Source organism: Chiloscyllium plagiosum, chromosome 30, assembly GCF_004010195.1.
Source record: "Chiloscyllium plagiosum isolate BGI_BamShark_2017 chromosome 30, ASM401019v2, whole genome shotgun sequence".
Lineage (NCBI taxonomy): Eukaryota > Metazoa > Chordata > Chondrichthyes > Orectolobiformes > Hemiscylliidae > Chiloscyllium > Chiloscyllium plagiosum.
The window spans coordinates 33,485,668-33,513,495 of NC_057739.1; the positions used below are offsets into that span (position 1 = coordinate 33,485,668).

Consider the following 27,828-nt stretch of genomic DNA (forward strand, 5'->3'; position numbering starts at 1 on the left):
CCTCCCTATTCTTTTTAAGTGTTCTAAACCCTGGAACATCCAGCAACCATTCCTGCCCCTGAAAAACCCACGTCTCTGTTATGGCCACAACATCATAGCACCAGGTACTGATCCATGCTCTAAGCTCATCACTTTTATTCCTGATACTCCTTGCATTAAAGCAAACACACTTTAGCCGATCCCTTGGTTCTTTCCTAGGAAATTCCTTCCCACTGGCTGCGCTACCTCTTGCTATTGCCTCATCTCCATCAACTCTCACCACTGGTATATAGCTCAGGTTCCCACCCCCCCCCTGCCATACTAGTTTAAACCCTCCTGAACCACTTGAGCAAACCTTCCACCCAGGACATTGTTCCCCTTCCAGTTCATGTGCAACCCATCCTTCATACACAGGTCCCACCTTCCCCAGAAGGCATCTCAATTATCTACATATCTGAAGCCCTCCCTCCTACACCAGCTGCGCAGCCACGTGTTAAGCTGCGCCCGCTCCCTGTTCCTCACCTCGCTATCTCATGGCACCGGTAGTAAACCAGAGAACACTACTCTGCTCGTCCTGCTCTGCAGTTTCCACCCTAACTCCCTGAAATCACTTTTTATATCCTCAATCCTTTTCCTGGCTATATCATTGGTGCCAATATGTAACACGATTTCTGGCTATTCGCCCTCCCCTTTCAGAATCTTATACACCCGATCGGAGACGTCCTGAACCCTGGCACCAAGGAGGCAACATACCTTCCAGGAATCCCGATCCTGACCACAAAATCTCCTGTCAATTCTCCTAACAATAGAGTCTCCTACCACTAGTGCTTTTCTATTCTGCCCCCTTCCCTTCTGGGCCACAGTGTCAGGCTCAGTGCCAGAGAACCGACCACTATGGCTTTCCTCTGGTAGGTCATCCCCCCAGCAGTATCCAAAACGATATACTTATTGCTGAGGGGAATATCCACAGCGGATCTCTGCACTGTCTGTCTGACCCCTTTCCTCCCCCTGACTGTAACCCATCTATCCTTATCCTTAGCCTCAGTAGTGGCCAACTGCCAGTAACTCCTCTCAATTACCACCTCAGCCTCCTGATGGAAAGTTATTTTCATCTTGGCTCAATTGAAAAATTTTGTTCAACATTGTGTGGGTTTTAAAATCATTGCTAAAACTTCATTCAGTAATCAGACATGTCAAAATCTTCCATTACCCAGCACAAGTGGATTACATAATGGAAAAAAAATGTTTTTTTTCCATTAACATGTATACTTTGATGTATTTCAGAGGTAATCCAGTGCAGTTTTATTAATATAATTGAACATTAATTTCAGCAAAAGTAAGTATTTTCACTAGGTGTGCGCAATAGGCCACCTGTAACTAACCAGATTTAAAAATCATTCAAAATGTCTTAATCAAAACTGTATTGAACCATCTACTATTTTCTTTGTTGTACACACTATTCGGTTTCTTAACAACTAAAATATTTTTCCATTCCGGGGCAGGAATGATGGAGGGTTAGTTTTCTAGTTAAAGTCTTTTCTGGAAAAAACCTTAAACCGAAGGGCCAAATGACCTACTCTTGTTCCTATTTCTTATGGTCTTATGATGCAGTTTGGAAATAGGTTGGAAACATTGTTTTACTGTGTGGTTAAAGAATTGTCCAAATGATGTTCTGTTTCTCAACAGTTTGTTTTTCTGTTTTTGTCATGTGACTAAATGCTGGCAGATAGGACTAGATTAATGTGGGATATCTGGCTGACATGGACAAGTTGGACCAAAGGGTCTGCTTCCATGCTGTACATCTCTATGATGCTATCAAAGATCACAGAAGCTCAAGTGGAAGTGTTTCTTTTGGGCATAACTCTCATAAGTTTGACTTTTTTCTCCCCTATCCTTGAAGGTTGGTTCTATCAGGATCATACTGATATTAAAAGAGAAATTCCCATCACATAATCTTGAGTCAAGACCCCAGCACTGTTTTTGAACCTGCATTTGGGGACTTTTGCAGAATATTGATATGCTGTATTCCTGGGAACGCAGCAGCCTATCTTTTGAAACAAACTGTCATCTTCCAAAAATTATAATTCTATAATTACACTCTACAAAATGCTAGTAGGTCATTAAATATAGACATACAACAACCCTGGGGAATCCTCTAGTATCTTACAGATCGAGTTCTAAAAAATACCTGATGTACCAGGTTTACCATAAGAAAACAAAAGAAGCCTAGCCCTGAACTGTGTAGTGGGTTTGAAAATCCACCTCTAAGAGTTCAAGATAGATACGTCATAAATGAATATCCTGTTTGAATTAAGTGATGCAAGAATTCTTAGTGAACTAGCCACAATGTATCCGGTCTTCATGAAGAGTGGTTAGCACACAGCGGTGTGAAACAGAAATTTTCACATATGAGGTATGAGGTCTTAAGAACACCCTCCAATCTGGTTACATGTTGTTTAAAGAATGAGTAATTTCTAAAATAAAGTAAATTCATATTTCTATGGTATTTAAATTTTAATATTAAGAATTCTAAGATGCTTGACTGAGTTAATAAAGCAAAATTATGATCAGTTCAATTATTTCTTAATATAACCTGAATGTTGGTGGCCTTTAGATTGATGCCTGCAATTAGTCCATAGACAACATAGCTCAAGGTTCTGCTTAAAATTACGATATAGAGTAATATCATTTTCTGTATCAAAATGGTTTTATATAATAATAAATAATGCCAAATTATGTAGAATACATTTGATAAGCTGCTATTCACAAAAATGCCCATTTCACTAGAATTGAGATAGAAAACTGTCATTATTCTTCCCTTGCATTGTACCAATAAATACATGAAAGAATGACTACTTGGTCAAAGTGGATGAAAGTTACAGATATCTATGGAATTGGTGTGTGCGGCAAGTGTTTGTGAGGGAATAGTAAAATCATTTTGTTGTCAAATATTTACAAATTAATTTTTGATAGCACAATGGTTTTAACTTTAATGTTAACATTTTGTAGTTTGCTCACTGAGCTGAAAAGTTCATTTCCAGACGTTTCATTACCTTACTAGGTAACATCTTCAGGTGCACCTCAGGCAAAGCAATGCCGAAAATTCCTGTTTTCTATTTATGACAGGAAATGACATCACCAACCCAAAACAATCCAAACATATAAATAGAAAGCAGGGATTTTCAGCATTGCTTCGCATGAGGTGCACTGAAGATGTTACCTAGTAAGATAATGAAACACCTGGAAATGAATCTTTTAGCTCAGCGAGCAAACCTACATCCAAAACCTCAACCTGAGCTATAAATCTTCTCAAAACGCGTTAACATTTTGTATTTATTAAAATCTGTATTCACAATTTCTTAACAGAAGAATATTACAGATTATCAGGGATTTTATTTTTGAAAACAGGTCCCGATTGGTTTGTTTCAAACATCCAAGCAGATTTTCAACTTTATGTAAATGCAATCTAAAGGGAACACAGACTTAATTGCTCAAATATTAAATCACTCCTCCTATTTATAATTACTTTGAAGGCATCTCAACATTCTAGTCATAAACTGATTCTGGTATATTTGTGGGAGAAACAAATTACAAGGAAAATGTTATCCATAAGTAGCTGCTGGGATGGAATCCAAATGTTGAAACATTGTTTGGGTTTTCAAAAAAGTGGAATTCAGAAGTAAAAACTGAAAATGCTGGAAGCACTTCAATATAAAACATTCATGACATATACAAATCTAAGATTTTACAACTATTTCTTCTTGTTTTATATATTAAACTGTAGCTGTTTTTTTACTGAAAGTGAAAAGCTTTTATTTCACTGGATGTTCCTCTATGAAAATCACATACCTTTCCCAAGGCCAAAATGCTATCTTCATTTATACTTGGAGGTTCATCTTCCTTACATTTTTGGCAAATTGGAGTTTTATTATATCTGTTCAATACAGTAAAGTATTTCAAGATCAATATCTTCATTAAGCCAGTTACAATTATTACCAAGAAAAGAATACACAATTCCCCTTTGAGTTTAAGTGGCATGATGGCTCAGTGGTTAATACCACTGCCTTATAGTGCCAGGAACCTGGGTTTGATTCGACCTTCAGGTGTCTAAGGGGCATTTGTATGTTCTCTCAGTATCTGCACAGATTTCCTCCGGGTGCCCTGGTTTCCTCCCACAGTCCAAAGATGTGCCGTTTAGGAGGATTTGCCATGCTAAATTGCCATTATGCCCAGGGATGTGTAGGTTTGGTGGATTAGTCATGGGAAATGTTGAATCACGGGGAATAAAAGGTTAGTGGGGCAGATAGGTATGAGTGGGATGCTCTTTGGAGGGTTGATGCAGTCTTGATCGGCCGAACAGCCTGCTTCTGCATTGCAGGGATTCTATGATTTTAAGTTTTAGTTGTGTCAAATATATCCACCGATGAATTTTTAAAATATAATTTTTGATCTTAGTAAAATAAATGCGCAGATGCCACTAGATGATTTTACAAGAGCTTTCAAGATCCACCCAAATATTTTAGTGGTCACTAAACTCCATATACAGGATTCTCAATAGAATTAGAGAATCATATGTACTGCATACATATTTCTCAATTTGGGCAAAATGCAAAAAAAAAGTGAGATATTTCTCTTTGGTAACAAACTTGTGCTGTCCAAAGTGGGCTAATTCAACTATTATTCAGCTTCATTTGAAAAGTACAAATTAACAGGAGCAACTCAAAAATTAAATCAGCTTAAATTTACATACAAGTTCAATATAGTATGTTCTATTGGATTAATTTTAATATATTAGTCAAAAGACAGCAATTTAGCTTTGTAATATACAAGATAGATAAAACCAAAATTTCATTTTTGTTTGTAAATGTTCAACTTTTATTCCTCTTCCCTTTGTCAACACCACAATTTACAGCATCTCAAGACTAAATTACAACTTTCCTGTTCAAAATGGTATTGACCCTCTGTTAAACAATTAGTAACAAACCTGCAAAATCAATAATCTGTGTTTTTTTAAGCTAAAACCCAAATTATGTAAAAAGACAGCAATCAACATATAAATGTCTTACTTGACAATCCACTCGACACATGCCCAGCAGTAACGATGTCCACACAATGTTTGGCATGCTTTCCTCAAGATATTTTTACAAAAGCTGCACAGGTACTTCTCCTCAGGTACATCATCACAAATATTTTGTGGAAAGCCAGAAGGCAATTCGTTTTCATCGGGTGAAGAAGGCAGACCATTGCACACAAATCCATTCAGCTCTTGTGCCATTTAAAACTGATTGTAAATCCAGGGTTTCCTATCAAAAATGTATTAGGGTTGCTTTCAGAAGAGTGTGGACAGTCACAGGTGAAGAGAACAAGTCAAGCTTAAAAAAGGAGAAAATATGAAGATTTCCACCCAACAATAGACTTTTATAGCCCAGATGTAAATTTCTTTTAAAAAAAAATCCACGATGACAAATCTGGAAATTCTCAATGACTCTAATGTCACACACCTACATTAACCAAACAGAGCATTACCAGTAAATCTTACTTGGCTTGTCAGAAAGTAGTACAAAATTTCTATTTCAACTGAAATCAGAGTAACTACAAAATTAAAACACAATCATTGGATTATTACAACAAAATCGTTGATGGAACAATAAGTACAGCAAATTTGCATCCTTATGACTTCTGGAATTGAATTTCTGGTTTAAGTAGAATAATACTTTTGTTACTTACAAACCATATATATCAACCTTTCTTTTAATTTCAAAAGATAAACTAGAAAAGGGGCTGCATAGGTCTTTCAACATCCTCATGGTATTGTCACCAATATAGCGCAGTAGTGACCAATTACCTCAACACTGTAGACATACCAATACCTTGATTGAGGGGATTGAACGGCAGAGCAGGCTCAAGGGACCAAACGCCCTTCTCCTGTTCCTATTTCTTATGGCTTTTATGGACACAACAATCGGGAGTGACTGGGTAGAGGGCAAGTGAAAGTTACCTCTTGTCCTTGCTCTTCATTTCTGTAACCTTCACTTGCCTTTAGGGTGGGATTCCACAATGATTCTGGACCTCGGGTGGATACAGTGTCATAAGCATCCACTACCCTTGCTGATGACAATGGACAGCTCTTAAGAGTCTCTGACTGAGCAGTGCCGCTGAGTGGGTGACACATCCTCTGCAGAGGACCTCAATTGTGGGGAATGGCTAATGGCAGCCACTTATTCTATCAGACCTCTGCCACAGAACATACAGGGTTCCTGCTGGTTCTACAACTGGTAAATAAGACCCATCAATTCAAACGAATCTTGGACTAAATGACTGCTATACTCCTGTAATATGGGAATTTGTGTTCTCTATCAAATACGGGTACATAAAACATAAGTTTTAAAGAATGTTGAATCTAGCTCCAGTTCCTCCCATCCCCATTGGTAGGTGTTAACTCTTTGATCAGTTATAGATCCACAGATAGCAACCACTGTTCATTATCCTGCCAATTAACTATTTTTCATATAAATAAAAAGACAGCGAGTGCTGGAAAGCTATTCAAGCAAGAGAAATTGCTGAACGTGGACCGCATTGGAAATATTAGCTGTTTTCCCTGTCTCTCAGCTAAAGACAGAGATGCCAAACTATAGTGCCATAAATATAATCCTAAATAATTCAGCACAAACTTGGAATCAAATCAAAGACATTCCTCTACTTATGGTTCAGCTAATTTAAATTAAAAATGGAATCTGTAAGCTTTGTATACCCCTTTGGGATAGGATCATATAACCGTGGTCGTGTGAACAAACACTGATACTAATACTTTGCAAAAAATAGCCTGGAATTTTACTTTAATTCTAGAAAGGAAAGGGAACCTCCAGTTGATATATAAAAATACTGATTTAAAGTTGAAGAAAAAAACCAGCATGGAAATTCCCAACTTTCATAAAGTCACAATTTCATCCAAATCCCCCTGAACCTCTCTCAAGATAACAATCTTGACAACCAAATAGTAAAACACAAATTCTCATGCTTTGGTTTTCTGTTAAATTGTCTTGCTTTCAGAGAAAGGATTTGAAAGGCAAAGTAACTTGGTACACTGTTCCTTTGTTTCATTGAGAGATATTAAAGAGTTAATTTGCTCTTCTGACCTGCAAAAATTTGAATGCCCTGGGGGCAAGTTGGTGTGTCTTTGTCTTATAGGTGGAATATGGGAGATTTACATACCATTTCTTTGCCATTCAGGGATGATTTACATTTTCACCCAGAAATCAATAAGAACATTACAGTTGGAATTTACTACTCCCTTATAGTTACAAAAAAACAATTTGCAACAGATTTGACCATTAAGGGATGATTTGCATTTGTGGGCAGCACACTGCCTCAGTGGTTAGCACTGCTGCCTCACAGCACCAGGGTCCGGGTTCAATTCCAGCCATAGGTGACTGTGTGTGGAGTTTGCACATTCTCCCCGGGTCTGCGTGGGTTTCCTCCAGGTGCTCCGGTTTCCTCCCACACATTCCAAAGATGTGCAGGTCAGGTGAATTGGCCTTGCTAAATTGCCCATAGTGTTAGGTGCATTAGTCAGAGGGAAATGGGTTTGGGATGGTTACTCTTTGGAGGATCGGTGTGGACTTGTTGGGCTGAAGGGCCTGTTTCCACACTGTAGGGAATCTAATCTAGTCTACATAGTCACATGCCACTCAAGATACAATGAGGGGATGAAATCAACTGGGCGAAAGTGAGGACTGCAGATGCTGGAGATTAGAGTCGAGAGTGTAGTGCTGGAAAAGCACAGCAAGTCAGGCAGCATCCGAGGAGCAGGACAGTCAACGTTTCAGGCAAAAAAAAGAGTGGATGGCTGAGGGTTGTCTTGTGGGCAGTAGTAACTGTGATGTTGAGAGTTTTGTATAAAGGAAATACAGTTTCCTTTGTTCAGAGAGATTTTGCCATGACTCCATAAGCTCTGAGGTGTGGGTGTGTTAAAGGTTCCTCCAGAAAGCTTGTACTGTACTTAATAAATTTGGTTGCTTGTTCGCAGAAGTTGGTGTGTTGCAGTTGCATCATGTGTGTTGGAATCTCAAGAGTAAAAAAGTGTTGGAATTTCCCGAGATTGGGAAAATCTGTGATGAAGAAGAGTCCACTTGGTTAAAATGTATCTCATACAGAACATTTTGTATTATTATCCTAGACCATCACTTTGTAACTCATTGTTCATTTTGTGCACTAAAAATTACTTTTTGCCAAAAGGCAATAAAGCTAATTCAATTCAAAAGAAGATAGTCTCATGTTAAGTGTGTTTCACCGGCATCACTATTCATTTTTATATCCTTAGGAATATAGCACATATTTTTATAACAGTGCTGAAGTACTTGGTGGAGCAAGTCATGAACTCACTATTTCTGTTTTTGAATTTAGGCTCAAATCTGGATCAGAGTCATGGAATCAAATAGTCCCACTTCCGTTTTGTCAGGTTTTAAGTGAACAGACCTGGCTATATTCTGAATTATATATTGTGGAGGACTGCTCAGCAGAGCAATTGGGTTACTCCCAAGTGTTCTAAAGCTAGCTGGATGCAGAGGATTACAGAGTCACATTTTTGTCTAGACTGAAGGTAATGCTTAGATGCCAGGAAATCAAGGGTTTAAGCCAAGATTCTAACAAAAACAGGAGCAGTTTGTCCAGTCCCTCAAATCACAGAATGATAGTAGAATTTTCAGCACTGTTCTAAATGATGTGGGATAGATGATATTGCATTACTGAGGTTGTTGGATCAAAATTACACCAATGGTTAAGAAATTAAATAGTAACAGAAAGTTACTATTAAGATGCAAATTGCATAAGATAGTCTGAAATCTCTCTGTTATGTCACCTTGTACAGGGAGCTCAAGGATGTCTTTTGCAGGAGGATGGTGGTATGGAGGGTGGGGGAAGATAAATGGACAGGTATCACACTTTCTGCAATTGCTTGGGAAGGTGCAAGGGTGAGGCAGAAGATGCTGGGAATGGAAGAGAAGTGGACCAGAGTGTCCTGGAGGAAATGGTGCTGCAGAATGCCATCAAGAGAGGAGATGGGGAAATGTGCCTAGTTGTGGCATCCGTTGGAGGTGACAGAAATGGCGGCTTGCAATCTTTATATACAGAGGCTGGTGAGGTGTTAAGTGAGGAGTAGGATGTCCCTATCATTGTTGTGGAAGGGAAGGGGTGAGGGCATAAGTGCAGGCGATGGGTCAAGAATGGCTAAGAGCTCTGTCGACCACAGTAGAGGGAATCATTGATTGAGAAAAAAATTTGGAGAATTGAGGTCACTGTGTGGAAAACGGGTATCATCAGAATGATGTAGAGATGGAGAAATTGGGAGAATGGGATGGCGTTTTTACATAAATCAAGTTATGAAGATGAAAGTCAAGGTAACTGCAGGAGTCAGTGGGTTTGTAGTGTATAGCAGTGGCCAGCCTATCCCCCAGAAATGGATGCAGATGTTGAGGAAGGGAAGGGTGGAGTCAGATGGACCGGGCAAAAGTGAGGGGCAGAAATTTGAAGTGCAATTGATAAATCTGTTTCCAATTCTGAACAAGAGATGTAAGTAGCACTAGTGGTGTCATCAATATAAAATCGGAAAAAAAAAGTTGTGGGGATGGTTGAGTAGGATTGGCAGAAGCAAAGTTCCATGTACTCCACAGAGACAGGCATACCTGTACCCCATGTGGGTGCCCATGGCCATACCCTTGATCTAAAAGAAAGAAAGAGAGTCAGGTGTTAAAGAACTCCTCGAATTTCCCACCCGAGCCCTGCAATCACACCTTTCAGTAGTTTCTTATCCAACTGCCCTTTCCTCTTTAAAGTCTTTAAAATTTATTGTTACCTCTCATCCTCCATTCCAAACTTTTCCAGAACTCCACATTCGATCCCTCTAGTAAGGTTTCTACCCTCCTTCGGTATCAAAACAGCATTTATCAAAGTCACAAATGGCACCTTATGTGCCTTTGACAGAAGTTAACTTTCCTGCCACATCCATCTTAACCTGTTTGCAGCCTCTGATAAAGTTAATGACACAATTTTCCTTCCAAGTCTCTCCATTTTTGTCTAACTGAATGAGACCACTGTCACTTAGTTCCATTCTTGCCTATCAAATCAAATCCAAAGTATCCCTGTCCTGCTTCTGTACTGTTACCGACAGTGTCATCAGAGGATCTATCCTTGGTCCTTCCTTTATCCTCATCCACAGTCATTCCATTCCTGAGAACTCTCACAAATAATAAAAGTCATGAGTACAGAGCTTGGTTTTAAAAACAGGTTAAAAATCAAGGATATGTGCTTTTTTTGCCTCCAGATGTTGATTTTTGGTGATACTTTTTTTTGGCACAGATAGGCAAATTCGTGACTCCTGATTTCATGGATACAAGGGATTTGCTGGACATTCTGCCACAAGGCAGCATTATTAAAAAGCACAGCCATCAGTTTTCACGTGTGCATTGAAGAGACACCTTATCACCTCTCTTCACTCTTTCACTGTTAGTTAATTATCAGGTTGTTTGTCTGACTTCTAATAGTGGATAAACTGAAATTTCCTCCAATTAAAAATACTGGGAAAACTGAAACTGTTGTCGACCATTCCCATTTCAAATTCTGTTCTTTAGGTACTACTCGATCCCTCTTCCTGACAACAGTCTGAGATTAAAATTAATCTGTTTGCAAACTTGGTGATCAGCAATTCCTCTCATTTTCTTCCTGGCTGTGTGGGCCACCAAAAAGGTCCATATGCAGCAGCAGCAGTTTGGAAGTCAACTTTGTGATTTAGACCATGTCTCATTCCACTACCACTCCTGGACAACCCATGTTTTTAATTTAAAAATAAAATTTCTCTCTACCCCTCCCAATACCTGTAATCTCTTCCAGCCCCACATCACTTCAAGATATCAATGTTCCTCTAGCTCAAGCCTCAAGCTTCTGGATATGAATTATTCCACCACTGGTGGTTCAATCTTCAACTGTCTAGGCTTCTTACAGATTTCCATTTTCTTATACTACTTCCTTCTTTCAAGACATTTCTTAAAATCTCCCTCTTTGATCAGACTATTAGCCATCTGGCTCAATTCCTCCCTATTTATCTTCGTGTTTAAGTTCTGTCTAATTTTTTTTGCTGCTATGCAGATTGGCAAAAATCCATGTGCACAACAAACTTCCAGAACTGAGAGGCATGCAAAAACCCTCTAAGCTGCTAAGCAGATATAATATTTACAGGTAATATGATTAAGGTCATAACTAGTTTTATAATGTTCATGTGAAGCATCTTGGGATGTTTTATTACAATTAATGCTGAAGATTTTATAAACAGTTGTTTTTATTTAGATCCACTGAAAGGAAAAGAATTATCTCCTATTCAACAGCATTCACCAGTGTGATCAACCAAGTGCTCTTGAAAACTACAAGGTGGGTCACACCCAACGAATTGATTCAGGGTCTATGAACTATCCTCTGTAGGAACTGCAGAGTTAAAAAACCCCACAGACATGTTACTATACAATACCGTGTTATGTCATCACACACTTGCACCATGTGCCAACACCTTACGTGGCAAACACACTGCATATGCATCAGCCAAATCTCAAGTGTCAAAGTCAAAGTCAAGCCAAGGCAGACAACCTTCAGTTAGGGTGACCTACTACAGCAAATCAGCACAGCATCCAATCAGTCCAGGGGTTTGGACATCGTCAGTCAGCCACTTGCAATGGTTAGGGTCAACAGGGAGCATATCACTTTGGTCTGGACAGTGAGCCAGGTCGCTTCCTGCAAGTCCAGTGCAATCAGTCCAAAGCTTCATTGTATGTTAGTTGGAGAGTTCTACAGAAATCAGTCAATCAATCAGTCAGGACTGTCCATCCAAGTTGATCAGAGTCAACTTGATGAAAGTTAAGGGGGATTATCAGCGTCACTGCTGTGGTAGAGAAGATGGAAAAGTCATGGGGGGGGGGGGGGGACTGGAAGCAGCATGCTGCATTGAATAGTGGACAATGAATATGAAGGCAGGATATTCAGCATGAGGGCTGGAGAGACAATAATGCATTGGAGCACATGGGTTACTTGGAGCAGGGTATTCAATCTATGGTTATGAACATACTGGATTTGACCAGGAGACAATGCAGTGTAATAGTTAGCGTGACTAGATTGTAGGGTCAGAGCTCAGGCGTAACGTTGGAAGTCATAAATCAAACAGGTATATGGGAATTTGGGAAACCCATTACTAATGCGGCCTACAAGGAGTTCAAGGAGGGATTATGGATGTTCATTGATTGGGTTGGGGGTTGTTTATCAAGCTGAGCTGACTCAAATGTTCCAAATGCAATCTGAGTGGCCTTCCATACTCTCACAAATCTTAACTACACAATGAAAATAGAAAATGACTGTCCCTACACCTCAAGTAGGTGGAGCTGGGTTTGTTTCCTATTTGAGAGAGTGATGGGAGTCCCTTTAAGGGCAAATGCATTAAATCAGGCATTTACACATTAATTGGTTGTAGTAGTCTATAATCATAGTAGCCAGCATGTGAAATGCGTGCAACATACAATCGTGCGGTACAAATTCAGGTCACAAGCAATCTTGAACATGTAATTGTCATTACAGATTGATCATAGCAATTTCTGTGAATCAGAAATGATCATAGTTGACCTTAAAATGTCACCCGAAGGCTACAATTAATGTCTAAGATTTCAGAGATTGTGCAAGGTACTGAGCTTATTTCCTCTCCCATTGTATGATTTTGCTATTCTAGAATATATTGGGTGATATGAGGAGTGGAGCTGGGGAGTAAGTATGAGTAATTAAACAGCATTTAAAAATATTCTACTATGACATGGTGTGTACTGCATTCATCAAAATAAGGTCCACTATGTCAAAGATCCATGGAGATGCATTCCATGGCCTTCATGTCAAGAGTCCTCCACATCCCTTGAATGGAGGACTATGTTAGAACATGAATTTTGTGTGATGCGAATGCTGACCATTCAATTGTTGAGGACCTGTTCTGTTTTTGGACATTCCTCAAACAGACTCATTGGATTTGGGATCAATGGATCCAGACATATCAAGAGGTATTGTCATTGCAGCCATGGTGCTATGAATACAAGAGAAATGGAGGAGGAACAGGTATGCCAGCAAATCCAGGACAAGTAGTCATCTCTCGTAGTTGCTGAACAGTCTCCACATTAAAAGTCACAGTAGAAAATCCCCCCGAGATGTGAAAGTCCAGGAGATGCAGAATCTATTGTCTCGATGTAATGTTCTCCAGATGAATGAGGTACAATGTTGTTGCAGACTACAAGGGTCCCAGGACAATATCACGGAACTATGCCAACTGCAGGAACACAATTTGCAAAATGAAGTAGTGAGTGGTACCCCGGTGGCCTCAAAGTCATAGCTGTGCTAAACTTTTATCTCACTAGCTGCTTCCATAGATCCACTATTGATCTATGGGGTATCCTGCAACTATCAGTCCACAAGGCTGTATTTTATGGACATGATTTATACGAGATCACACCAGTCCATCTCATTTCCTCATGCTAAGGTCAGTGCTGGAGCCGGGTATTAGGCTTTGCTAACATAGCTAGCTTCCCCCATTTGCAGGGCACTGTGGACTATGTACATACATCATGTTGAGCGCACCATATACAGTTGACATTATCAACTGAAAAAGGTTCCAATCCATCAATGTTTACGTCATCTGTGATCATTGGTACTGCATCTCACAGGACTGCGCTAGGTATCCTGATAACTGTGATAATGCTTAACTCTCATGTTAGGAGAACTCTCATTTCCCACTTTGTTTCAAAGGCTGGATTCCTTACAAGATACTGGGAGACAAGGGCTACCCTCTGCAATCATAACCAATGATGCTGTTATGCAACCCTCTGACTGAGGCAGAGTATAAATACATTGCAGACTTTTTCCCAAACCAGGTTAGCATGGAACAGAAGAGAAGATTCAGACATCTGAATTAGTGTGGAGCGTGTTGCATAATCCTAGTATGCTGTGCTCCACACAACTGAAGCAGGCAAAGAAGTTGAATAGTGAAGAGCTGGGAGAGTGGCAGTAGTCTTCAAAGAAAAAAAAGTGCATTGAGGAGGAACATCCCATCCTGCATAATAGGATCCTGCAACATCAGATGCAATAAGCCAGTGGCCTGAAAGTGTAGAGGTGTACTGTACCTTTAAAAGAGAGAGGAAGCTAACAAGGACTGACTGAAAGCACAGAGTGTCCTGAACAATTTAAAAATGTAACACTTATTTGAAACAAATAGCTGGAGTTGCGTTGCCATGGAACAAAAACAAATTCAAATTTGGCCAGTTTAAATTATGCCCCAGATACCAAAATCCAATCAAATTTGAATTTAGGGTTTTTATGACGTCAAACCAATGACATGTTCCGATGTCTTGCGGTATAAAACCGGACATTTTGAACAGTTAGAGGAGAGAACTGCCAAGAAAACTAACAAGTATAGACTGCTAGCTGAACAGCTCTCTGAAAGGTACCTGTCCATAAGAAATTTATGCAGCAGAACACTGAAGTCGACCTAGAGAAAAATCTACAGAGGAAAATCTACAAAGGAGAATCGACAAAGCTGACTGTGACGTGCTTTCAGGTGCCAGTAGCGCTGATGGTATGATAGCATAAGCAGGTGCAAGAGACATTGTGTGTAGCCAAGAGGTGAGCGCCAGAGATGTGTGCAAGAAAACTCACAAGAGCTCATCGAGCGAAATCCTCTACAAAACTCCCCAAAATTGACAGCTGTTTTCTGGTAAAACACAGCCCAGTGTTTACTACATTACAGAACTTCAAAAAAGGAATTATCTGGCTGCAATTTCATTGCAAGTCTTTTTTAATAGTTACATCCTCATTCCCACCTCTCTACCAAATTAGGCATAAACATAAGTTTTTCACTGTAATTCCTGTACCACATGGCTTGATCTTAATTATACCACAATGAGGAGGCATCACGCATACCTTTCTTCTGTTCTGACAACAGGAGGAAAAGAGGCAGACGATTTTTTCTATTACATTCTCTGCTCTACAACTTCTCACACAATCCATCAGCAGAGACCCAAATACAGGACATTGTGCTCAAATCCCCAAAAGGGAAAGGAATAAAATAACATTCTAAAAATAAATGTGCTGGTTCCTCCAATCTTAAAAAGGCTCATGCCTACTCAAGCTAGATAAATTTGAATTATAAACCATCCTCCAAAATAATCGCAGCAAATATGTAGACATTTCCCAGGGCAAAAGAAGTAGACTAAGGGAGGATGAGGTGACCATAGCTGACCAGGCAAGTCAGGGACAGCATAAAAGTAAAAGAGAAAGCATATAATGTGGCGAAGTGCATTGGGAAGCCTACAAACGACCAACAGAGGACAATGAAGAAAGAAATAAAGGACGGAGAAGATTAAATATAAGGATAATCTAGTGGTAATATTAGGAAAGATTGCAAGAGTTTCTTTAGATATACGAAGGGCAAAAAAAGAGAAGCAAAAAGTGGACATTGGGCTGCTGGAAAATGATGCTGGAGAATTGGAATGGGGAACAAAAAAATGGCTGAAGAATTGAATAAGTTATTTGCATCAGTCTTCATGGCGGAAGATACTAGTAATATCTCAAAAATTCAAGAGATTCTGGGGGGCAGAAATGAGTATGGTGGCCGTCACCAAGGAGAAGTGCTGGAAAAACTGAAAGGTCTGAAAGTGGATAAATCACCTGGACCAGATGGGCTACACTCTAGAGCTCTGAAGCAGTTAGCTGAACAAATAGTGGAGGCTTAGCAGTGATCTTTTAGGTATCACTGGAGTCAGGAAGGGCCCTAGAAAATCAGTAATGTAACCCCTCCCCCTCCCCATTTAAGAAGGGAGTAAGACAAAAGATAGAAAATTATAGGCCCATTAGCCTGACCTCAGTCATTGTTAAGATGTTGGAGTCCATTGAGAAGATGAGATTTCTGAATACTTGGAAGTGCATGGTAAAATAGGGCCAAGTCAGCATGGTTTCATCAAGGGAAGGTCATGCCTCACAAATCTTTTAGAATTCCTTGAGGTGGTAACGAGTAGGTTAGACCAAGGAGAGCCAATGAACGTTAGCTATCTGGACTTCCAGAAGGCCTTTGATAAGGTGCCGCACAGGAGGCTGCTGAGTTAGATTGGGCCAATGTGTTGAAGTACCTATTCAAGACAGCTCAGGGAATCCCTAATGGACTCAACCTGTAAGCCTCTCTTGGTTCATCCCGGAGATTGTACTCTGTGATAGTCTGGGACATAAAACACTTACAGACAGTTTAGTTTAAAATTATTACCTTTATTTACCAATGGCAATGTTACAACATAACAGATACCTACAAGCTAGGCTTCAGCTAAGGTTTTAAAACAATTAGCAGAGTAGCAGTGCCAGCTTTTACCTCTAAGAGCTCTCTCAGGTTACTCTTCTTATTGCTGCAAACAAACTGTCTTTATACATGATTCCGAGATGCCGGTGTTGGACTGGACAATCACCTGATGAAGGAGCGTCGCTCCGAAAGCTAGTGTGCTTCCAATTAAACCTGTTGGACTATAACCTGGTGTTGTGTGATTTTTAACTTTGTCTTTATACAGAAATTGGTACTGAGATTACAAAATAAAACACACATGTCCTTAATTAGATAAGCAGCAATGAAATGGCAAAAGTTTATAGAGGAAGAGAAACTAATTGACAGGTCTGAGTACGTTTGACTAATTAAGCTACATGCATATCAAAGTGGGGAAACACTGATCAAGCCAGGCCAAATGCCTTAGCTAGATAAGCTTCCCTTTGAACGGTACATCATAACAAGACACTAGTCTAAACTATGTGGAAAAGGTCATGAGGTAACCTCACTCAGCTAACATGCACAGTACCATTGTCCTACAAAGTAGCATTTTTAAAAGAAAATCTTAGATTCCCAAAATGCAAATTAAATTCATAAGATTCCCAGATCCTCAAGCTCCAGGGAACAACACACAAACATTTAATCCATGACAAGCAAGTGCACACTCAAAATCAGACCACAAAAGAGTTAACCTTTCCAGCAGCTTCCGTTCTGTCTCTTCCTCTCTCTCTCTCAGCTAACTTCCCTTGCACCCTTACATCAGTGAATGTATTTTACAGAAGGATGTTCTCTCTCTCTCACACACACACACACACACATAAACATCTCCCAACTTTCTTACTATCTCAGTTTCAGCCTTTGTGTTTTCCTCGCTTGTAAGCATAATGAGACATTCACATTCCAGAACAGTCAAGATTAGGAAGCTGAGCTTCATAGATTCAAATCTGCTCAATGTGGCATACATGAAAATGTGTCAGGATTGTTCTACTGAGTGCATATTCCACCAGCTTATTAAGTTACAAGTTCTTTTCCTATTGAGTATGAGTTTTATTAAGAGTCTTCAATATAAACCAGAAATTCAGTTATCCAACGTTCAACTATAAAATATGTGCAGTTCCAGCCCTTGGGGTCAAAAGGAAGTACTGCCACACATTCCACAAGTGAACAAGTGTTATCACTTTATTTACACTGATCCATTGACACTAAGAACTGATATCCTGAATTCTTCTGGGGATAAGAGGGCCCTTCTCAGAATAGAAACCAGTGACGAGTGGTGTTTCACAATGGTCACTGTTGGGACCACAACTTTTTATTTTATGTATTAATGATCCGAGTAAGTTTTGAGGAGAATTGTAGCTTAGGTTGAGGTTCTGAATATAGGTTTGCTCGCTGAGCTGGAAGGTTCATTTCCAGATGTTTTGTCACCCTACTAGGTAACATCATTTCTTGCTCTTTTTCTCAGGGGGTGGTAAATGGGGTCTAACTCAATGTGTTTGTTGATAGAAAAGTGGCATTCCAACCAGAATTCTAGGAATTCTCGTGCATATCCTTGTTTGGCTTGTCCTAGAATGGATGTGTTGTCCCAGTCAAAGTGGTGTCCTTCCTTATCTGTATGTAAGGATACTAGGTGAGAGAGGGTCATGTTGTTTTGTGGCTAGTTGATGTTCATGTATCCTGGTAGCTAGTTTTCTGCCTGTTTGTCCAATGTAGTATTTGTTACAGTCCTTGCATGGTATTTTGTAAATGACATTGGCTTTGCTTGTTGTCTGTATAGGGTCTTCCAGTCAATAATATCCTTACTGGCATAAAATTCACTAAAGAGGAGGAAAACAACAACAACAAGCTGCCATTCCTAGATGTCATAGTAGAGTGAACAGCCAATGGGAACTTCAAACCAGCATCTACAGGAAAACAACACATATGGACCTAATATTGAACTACAGAAGCAATCATCCCAACATCCACAAACAAAGCTGCATCAGAAAATCATTTCAATGAGCCAATACACACTACAACAGAGGAACTAACCAGAGCAGAGGAAAATCACCTATACCGTGTATTCAAAAAGAATGCGTATCCAATGAACACAGTCCACCGATTTCTCAGCAACAAACCCAAACAAGCAGACAAAACATGTCCAGAAACCCTAGCCACTCCCCTACAAAGACACCTCAGAAATGGCTGCCAGACTACTCAGACCCATTGGCATCATGGTAGTCCACAAACCCCCAACACACTAAAACAGCAGCTAATGAACTTGAAAGACCAAACATATAAATAGAAAGCAGGAATTTCAGCAGTGCTTTGCCCGGAGGTCCACTGAATATGCTACCTAGTAGGGTGACGAAATGTCTGGAAATGAACCTTCCATCTCAGCAAGCAAACCTACATCCATTAACGATCTGGATGAAAGAACTGGGGGCATTCTGGCTAAGTTTGCAGATAATACAAAGATAGGTGGAGGGGCAGATAGCATTGAGGAGGCAGGGAGGCTGCAGAAAGATTTAGACAGGTTAGGAGAATGGGCAAAGAAATGGCAGATGGAATACAACATAGGAAAGTGTGACGTCATGCACTTTGATAGGAAAAAAAAAGAGGCATGGACTATTTCTAAGTGGAGACAAAATTCAGAAATCTGAAGTGCATAGGAACTTGGGAGTCCTCGATTAGGTTTCTCTTAAGGTAAACTTGTAGATTGCATTGGTAGTTAGAAAGGCAAATACAATGTAATTCATTGCAAGAGAACTAGAGGCTTCTGAGGCTTTAGAAGGCTGCAGTCAGACCTCACTTAGAGTATTGTCAGCAATTTTGGGCCCAGTACCTCAGTCAGGAAAGACATGTTGACCCTTCAGCAGGTCTACAGGAGGTTCACGAGAATGGTCCCAGGAATAAATGGTTTAACATATGAGGAATGTTTGAGGCCTCTGGGACTATACTCGATGGGAGTTTAGAAGGATGAAGGGGTTCTGATTGAAACTTAAACAATACGGAATGGCCTGGACAGGGTAGATATTGGGAAAAATGTCTCCATTAGTGGAGATACGAGGACCCAAGAGCATAGCCTTATAGGAAAAGGAACACCCTTTAGAACAGAGATAAGGAGAAACATCTTTAACCAGAGAGTGGTGAATCGGTGGAATTCATTGCTACAGAAGGCTGTGGAGGCCAGGCCAATGAGTATATTTGAAACAGAGATGGATAAGCTTTTGACCATCAAGGGGAAGAAAGCAGGAAAGTGGAGTTGAAAAACCTATCAGTCATGATCGAATGGTGGAGCAGACTCAATGGGCCAAATGGCCTAATTTCTGATTCATAGTCTTACAATCCATTTGAAATAGAAATATTTTCCAAAATATTTCTAAAGAAATCCACATAGGAAATAAAAAAAAGCTCTACTATAATACAGCATCATTCAAATAAATGAGTTGTTTCTAAAATCTAAAGCAACAAAATTTACATTGCTCTGAAATACTTGCAAATAATACATGCATCGTCTTGTTCTCTGAACCACTAAATCAAATCTTAGCATCGAAAACAACAAGATCCAACCTGATCCGAAATGTTTGCAATGTATTCCAATTGCAAAGTTTTAAATTAATGTACAGGACCTCAGAAATATCAGATACTGCTCTCAGACAAAACCCTCCGTATAAGAGGGAGACGTTAAAGATACATCATTGAACAATGTTGTAAGGATTTTTATTTTGGAAGAATAATAAAGGTGGGGGAAACAGGAACTACAACTTCAATTAAAAATGGAACCAAAAAAGCTCAGACGGGAAGGAGCACAATTTCCAAGAGCATTATTTTAAACATAGAAATATTTTAAAAAAGTTATTAAAACAGCTAATCAGCGACAAATTAACTTAAAACATTATAATTATGTCGAAATATTATTCAAGACTTTTTAACAAGTTGCAGGTCTGGTTTGGAGACCGTTGATGATTGGAACGCTGCCTCTTTTCAAATAAAAACCACTCTACTTTGCGGGAAACTGACATTAGTGAGAGCGGCGACCAAATTTCAAAGGTAAATAAACACTTCTTTTACTGTTAAGTATAAGGTTTTTTTAAAAAAACAAATAAAGTTGGTTTGAAGCGTGGCAATTTGCCGCTCACACATAACGTTAGACAAATTGGTCACATTTGTTTCTGAGGCCTAAGAGACCACTCTCGACCAGATTCTTCTGCGTTCTGCAGCTCTCCATAAAGAAAATATGAGGAAAGAGAGGGTAAATACATAAATAAAGATCACAGTTTACCTAAAATGCTCGTTCTACGATTTGAAGTACTTCCGCTCCCAATATTCACCGTGTAATTTGAACAGGAACTTCCTGTAACTGTGGAAAAACCAATGTCTCCGAAAGACAACTTGCATTTATATAGCGCTTATCACCACCCGTGGGGCTACCCCGAAGTGCTTTACAATGAGGGAAGTACTCTTTGAAATGTAACATATTTTGAAATTTGGCTGCCAAATTGGCACACAGCAAGCTAGAGCAGATAACCTCAATTTTATTAAATAACCTTTAATCGATTGAGGGATAGATACAGGTTTTTGAAATAGTGCCATTGCATCGTTTGCATGCACCTCGTCAAAAAGACAGCATTTTCTGAAAAGAAAACCTCCTTAACTTTTGATTAGATTAGATTACTTACAGTGTGGAAACAGGCCCTTCAGCCCAACAAGTCCACACCGACCTGTCGAAGCGCAATCCACCCAGACCCATTCCCCTACATTTACCCCTTCACCTAACACCACGGGCAATTTAGCATGGCCAATTCACCTAACCTGCACATTTTTGGATTGTGGGAGGAAACCAGAGCACCCGGAGGAAACCCACACAGACACAGGAGAAAGTGCAAACTCCACACAGTCAGTCGCTTGAGGTGGGAATTGAACCCGGGTCCTTGGCGCTGTGAGACCAGAGTGTCTGGAAAGTGGTTGTCTCCAACAAGAGTTCTCCTTCACACCAAACGTTCTGATGCCTCTGCTGACTCAAATTCAGACTTCAACAAAACAATATGCTGATATGGCAGATGAGGCGCACATGGCTCTGAATGTAACCAGGGTCAAGAACATGCTTCATGTGGTAGAACTGGCTGGATGTCACTGTTGTCAAGACTGTGGTGCTGGAAAAGCACAGCAGGTCAGGCAGCATCCGAGCAGCAGGAGAATCGTCGTTTCGGACAAAAGCCCTTCTTCAGGATGTCACTGGTGACCAAACCACATGTCCTGGCACTACACCCAGTTGGATGTCTCTTGTGACTAAGATGTGGAGGAGCCGGTGATGGACTGGGGTGGACAAAGTTAAAAATCAGACAACTGCAGATTATAGTCCAACAGGTTTATTAACAAATCAACAAAAATGTGTCACCTTTTTTTATAAAACCTTAACATATCTTGAGAATGTAACATAAAAGAAGTTCTGGGGTTTACATATTAATGAACCAAAACCTGTAACCCAGTCTAAAAGATGAAAGACTTAACGACAGTTGTTAAATATACATTTTCCTTGCATGACACTGTAATTTTTTGCTATAAATTCTGTGTCTTATGGACGAACACAACCACCTGAAGAAGGAGCAGCGCTTAGAAGACTAGTGTTTCCAAATTAACCTGTTGGACTATAAACTGGTGTTGTGTGATTTTTAACTTGTTGACTAATCCAAATACCCTGGCACTGTATCTGGCTAGACATCATGAGTGACCAAACCAGATGTTCAGGCACGACATCAACTGGATGTCACCAGTGACCAAACCAGATGTTCTGGCACTAGATCAGCCACATATCACTGCTGACTAAATTAAATGTCCTGACATGCCATGTAGCCTCCCTATTGCTAAACATCGCATAAAACCTGAGTCCAACAAGCATACTGAGGATAATCCTGCAACATCAAGAATCTTGGATAGAGAGTTGCAGGGCAGTGGTGTCAAATGTATTAATTAATTATTTTATAAACCTCCATGTTACATGTAATTATGTGTTTGCATTAGGTTAATTAAATCGAAATAACATCGAATAACATTATATTGAAAAGGAAAATGCTGGAAACATTCAAAGCATCTGAGGAATCAAAACATATCATAACCTTGGAAGAGACAGTACAAGTTTCGCAGAAGGATACCAGTACATTCTGACATCAGCTTCAATTGAAGATTACTATCAGTTGATGAAATTGTGTGGAAATGTATATGTATCCAATTGATTGCTTGTTATTTGCCAAGTAAAATGAGGATCTTTAAAGCTGGATCTGTATCTTGCTGTGAGAAACATTTACAACAAGTTAACATTTTAAAAATGAATGAAACACAGAATTCTGGAGAACCGTAGCAGGCCTGACAGCAAATGTAGGGAAATAAACAGAGTTAACGTTTCGAGTCTTGGGATGGCTTCAGAACCGAGTTCTGAGTGATTTGACCAAGAGAAGCTTTCGGCTGTTTGAGGAAGAGACTGGAACTAACTCCAGTCCCTACCACACCAACGCTAAGCATAGTTGAAAATAGTCTTTTAGTCATTCACACTGCTGCCTTATAAGTTTGAACTTAAATATAATACAGACGTTTTACCAGGTTGGGGGGAATATTTTATAAGTTACCCCGTTAACTTAGCAAAAAAGGGTTGGCACTTGGGAGCTCGAAACAACATAACCTAACACACTTATTTTATAATTACAATTTTAGCAGTAATCCTCGAGGACATTTTATTTAATTCTGTTATGTGAGGAGGAGGGGAAATTCGCGAATCAACATTACTTCGATCGGCAAGATAATAATAGTTAATTTCTGCCAGTAATATTTTGCAGTACGAAGGAAGATGTACTTGGAAAATTAACATACGGATTCCGGGCATAATCGGACCTACATTATTGTCGTCCCATTTTTCAGCGGGAGTGTGGCTACTCCACCAGGAGGGAAATAACTATTTCTCAACAAAACTTTGATTCTGCGTAATTGAAACCCTTACCGCAATCAGACCAGAGAAGGGAGTGTTTTAAAGGAAACAGGAAGCAATGAAGGTCTCATCTCGTGGGACTTTCCTGAAGTACAAAAACATGATTAATCTGTTAAAGGTTTGATGGTTCTAAAATCCCCTACTTATAAGCAGTATATAACTATTACAAAGCCTGTTACAGTGTTTCTGTATGATGCACTGAACAATACCCCATGTATTCTTTTTGCACAAAGCATGTCCAGGAACCTCTGAAATATCAATTTATGGTTTTTGAAATATTAGAGTCATAGACTCTATAGAGACATACAACACCGAAACAGACTCTTCGGTCCAACTTGTCCATGCTGACCAGATATCCTAAATAAATCTAGTCCAATTTGCCAGCATTTGGCCATATCCCTTTAAACTCTTCCTATTCACATACCCATCCAGATGCCTTTTAAATGTTGTCATTTGTGCTTTTCTAAATATTTTTCTAATCAGGCTGTTTAGAACTGCTATTTATACCTCTAGAGTAGGTGGGATTTGAACATAAGCCTCCTGGTTCAGAGATCGGGACATTACCACTGCACAAGAGCCCCCATTACCTGTTCTATGCTAAATTCTTTGTAGATTAGCTGCTGATGACATCATTATCACACTTACAAGTAATGTCAGTTAAACCGATCTCAATATTAGGAAACTTATGGTAATTTCCCCTAGTTTGATACTGGAGCCTTCCTGAATTAGCCAGACTGTTAATTACTGGCAGCAACAGTTTGTAGTTTTGTAAATTCTTTCGAGAAACTATTGGGGGAAGGACACACAATTCCACTTTAGCTCAATTATAAGATGTAACAAACTGATACTACAATTATCATGTAGCACCAATGCAACTCGTTTTCAATGGGGGCAAAATGGAAAAAGAATGAATGGACAAACAGAGGGTTCTTCTGATGCAGTGGTAGTGTTCCTACCTCTGGGTCAGAAGGTCCATGTTAAAGTCCTACCAGCCTGAACAGTTTGATTAAAAATTGTTAAACAGGGAAAAGATTAGTCTTTGTAAAATATTACAATGGGCGGCATGGTGGCACAGTGGTTAGCACTGCTGCCTCACAGCGCCAGAGACCCGGCTTCAATTCCCGCCTCAGGCAACTGTCTGTGTGGAGTTTGCACATTCTCCCCATGTCTGCGTGGGTTTTCTGCGGGTGCTCCGGTTTCCTCCCACAGTCCAAAAATGTGCAGGGTAGGTGAATTAGCCATGCTAAATTGCCCGTAGTGTTACGTGAAGGGGTAAATGTGGGGGAATGGGTCTGGGTGCGTTGCTCTATGGAGGGTCGGTGTGGACTTGTTGGGCCGAAGGGCCTGTTTCCACACTGTAAGTAATCTAATTTAATCTAATATAATAAGCAACTCAAACATCTTTTACAAATATTTCAAAGAATAGATTGTAAATGGTGTGACTGATTGGAGATGAATGAGAAATCTTTCTTGCGGAGGCATAGGGCCAGACTGAAGTACTAAATTAATATTTTGCATGTGATCTCACAAAACACAAAAGTACAGGATGATGGTTGTATTGCTGTCAAAATAAGATAAAAATAGAATAAAGGCTGCTGCGTTGGTCAGCATCACTCATTGGCGGAGGTAACAAAAGGTCTGACCATGATCTTTCAGCTCACTGGATGTGAGGGCTGTACCAGAGGAGTAGGAGTTACATCAGGTGTAACATCCCTAAAGACAGAAGAGGATCGATCTGATAACTTCAACATAATCATCAGTAATGTGAAAACTGTTAGAGGCCATTGTCACTTTGGGCCTGAATGCAATACCCTGGTAGCATCAGAACCAGTTTTATGAAGGTTCTGTTCTGATGAAAAGTCATCAACCTGAAACATTGGGCCAGAACTTCCTTTGGCCAGATAGTTGAAGCAGCACCACAGACTGGAGTTGCAATGCAAAAATCCCAATATTGCTGACTCCAAGCAAAATACCCAGATTAAAAATCACTTTGGCAATTTTCCTGACCAAAATCTCCCTTAAAGTGAGATATTTCAAAGAGTTCTAACTTAAGCTTAACATTTTTCTAAGAAACGTTACTATGGAACATCTAAACAGACATCCCCTCCTAGACACATAAACAAACAATGCCCTTTGCTCCTATGCTGTAAGACCCAAAACCAACTCCACTGGTGAAGTGTACAGCTGACAGACATCTCCCACTGCGTGAGCAGAACTTTTCTCCAATTAGATATCAGAAACCATTTTATTAAGCATAGCAAACTATTAAATATTGAAATCAATGAGATAGCCTCACTAAATTTGATTTGGGGTCTGTTGCAGACCTGGGAGTTGCTCTTGACTATTGAGAATTATGGGGAGACAAAAACATGTTAATACATGTACTCCAGAAATACTTTAAAGACTGAATGCTAATAAATCGAGCATATGAGGGCAGAATGATCTGCCATCTGTGTGATGGAAGAGACATAAATGAAATAACAATCACCTATGCCATATATAGCACAGATTTACCCCAATTGAAGTGACAGCCTGAGCAAAAGAGCATAACATTTCAAGATGTTGGACCAGCTTTTTGGCAATTCTTTGAATCAAGAGGTGGTTGAAAGTAGAGCTAGGTATCATTGGAACATACATAGGCTGATTCTTTGTTGATTCTAAGATGAGGAAGAGGATAATATTAATGAGAAAACATTGGACAGCTCAAGTGTTAATAGTGTAGGGATCAGAAAATTAGCAAAAAGAATCAAAGAATTGTAGATGCTGGAAATCAGATTAAAAAAAAACAGAAATTGCTGGAAAACCTCAGCAGGTCTAGCAGCATCCGTGGAGAGAAAGCAGAGTTAACAATTTGGGTCCAGCGACCTTTCTTCGGAACTGATTATTGGACCCCATACGCAAATATTCATTCTCACAGACTGACCTTTACCCATTCCTTTGTTTTTGCAACTATGTTTCTGTCTTTTTGGGCACCCATCTCCATCTATTGTTTACTCCCCTCCTTCCCCACCCTCACATTTAGCATACATACCCTCCTTTTCCTAGCTACAATCAGTTCTGAAGAAGTATCTCTGGACTTGAAACATTAACTCTGATTTTTCCCTACAGAAGATGCCAAGCCTGCTGAGTTTTCCCAGCAATTTCTGTTTTTGTTTCAGAAAATAAGCCATTGCTAGAAATGCTAAAACACTGCATGGGTACAATTGGCATGATATCTGCACCACTGCTGTTGTATAACATGTCAAGGTAGTTATATCCATGCCATGAACTAGATCCACAGTTTTACTAGTTTACAAACCATCCCACCAACATCTGACACTGGTGGTATAATCTGAACTGAATTTCTGAATTAATGCAGATGGATTTAGTTAAACCACCTGCTTTATTATGCTGGATATCAGTGAGCCAATTCAATGCAGGAATTTTTCTGGAATGTAGAAATAACCTTTTTTGAAAAGTCATGCTGTACATCTTACATAGACAAGCAATTTTTAGGGAGGAGGCTGAAAATGGAAAACTATGAGAGTGACAACAAATATTTCACTGGATTACATGAACATTATTTAAATAGAGCCATAAATTCATCTCTTAATTGTGTACCATTTAACCCAACAATCAAGACAGACAATACTTTGGTAGTTGTATTTTAGATCATTTAATGCAAATTCCAAAAGGTAATAATTTTGAAGTTACCAGGGTTCAAAAGTAAAGAAAGTCCCAATGACTCAAGCCAAGAGATGAACATATTCATCAAAAGCAGAATTCATTCATTACCCATCTTTCATGAAGCAAACAACTGGTGGGAAAAGTCCAAAATTATTGAAATTAGAATTTCACTACAGATTCTAATATTGGAGGTTGTGACTCTCATCAGGGCAATTATTTTGGTACCAGTCTAATGTTGGGGATGGTGGAACGATCCCCCTCTCATCCCCTGTATTATTGTTGTCACATGCTCTGATTAACAAACCTTGGCTAGTCGTGCCAGATCTGACTCTTGGTACTTAAATATATTGGAAATTTCCCTTGTTACTTGTTTTCAAATGATGTGGTCGGTTTTTTTGTCTCTATCATTCACAGAATCATGGAATTGTTACAGTGCAGAAAGAGGCCATTTGGCTTATCATGTCTGTACCAGCTTCCTAGCATTTTAGTTTAGTGCAAATCTCTTGGCTTTTCCTCAGAACCCTGCACATTGTTTCAATTTATATAATTATCCAGTCACCCCTTGAGCGCATCAATCGAATCAGTCTCCAGCACACTTTTTGGCAGTGCATTTCAGACCCTAATTACTTGCTGTATCGAAGGATTTCTTCTTACCTTGCCTTTGCTACTTTTGCAGAACACTTACTGTATTCTTTGATTCTCAATCTATTTAGAAGTGGGAACAGTTTCTCCTTTGTCTTCCTGGGAGTTCTGGAATTTTTTGTCCCACCTCTCCCTATTAAGGGAATAAATCTTAACTGTGCCCATATCATCACATCTGTCAAGATAGCCTAATGTTCAGCTATTGTTTTTCCTG

General features: G+C 39.6%; 1 protein-coding gene across 1 annotated transcript in view; it reads right to left on the reverse strand.

The window, feature by feature from the left end:
• The window catches only part of traf1 (TNF receptor-associated factor 1), a 39,014-nt gene extending 17,986 nt beyond the window's left edge, over positions 1-21,028 (reverse strand). Inside the window, exons 1-3 of the mRNA XM_043720282.1 lie at positions 20,610-21,028; positions 5,046-5,282; positions 3,829-3,913 (exon numbers count right to left, since the gene is read on the reverse strand). Coding sequence (XP_043576217.1) covers positions 3,829-3,913; positions 5,046-5,254 — 294 coding nt within the window. The 5' untranslated portion in view covers positions 5,255-5,282; positions 20,610-21,028. The remainder of the gene's footprint in view (positions 1-3,828; positions 3,914-5,045; positions 5,283-20,609) is intronic.
• Positions 21,029-27,828: the final 6,800 nt, after the last annotated feature.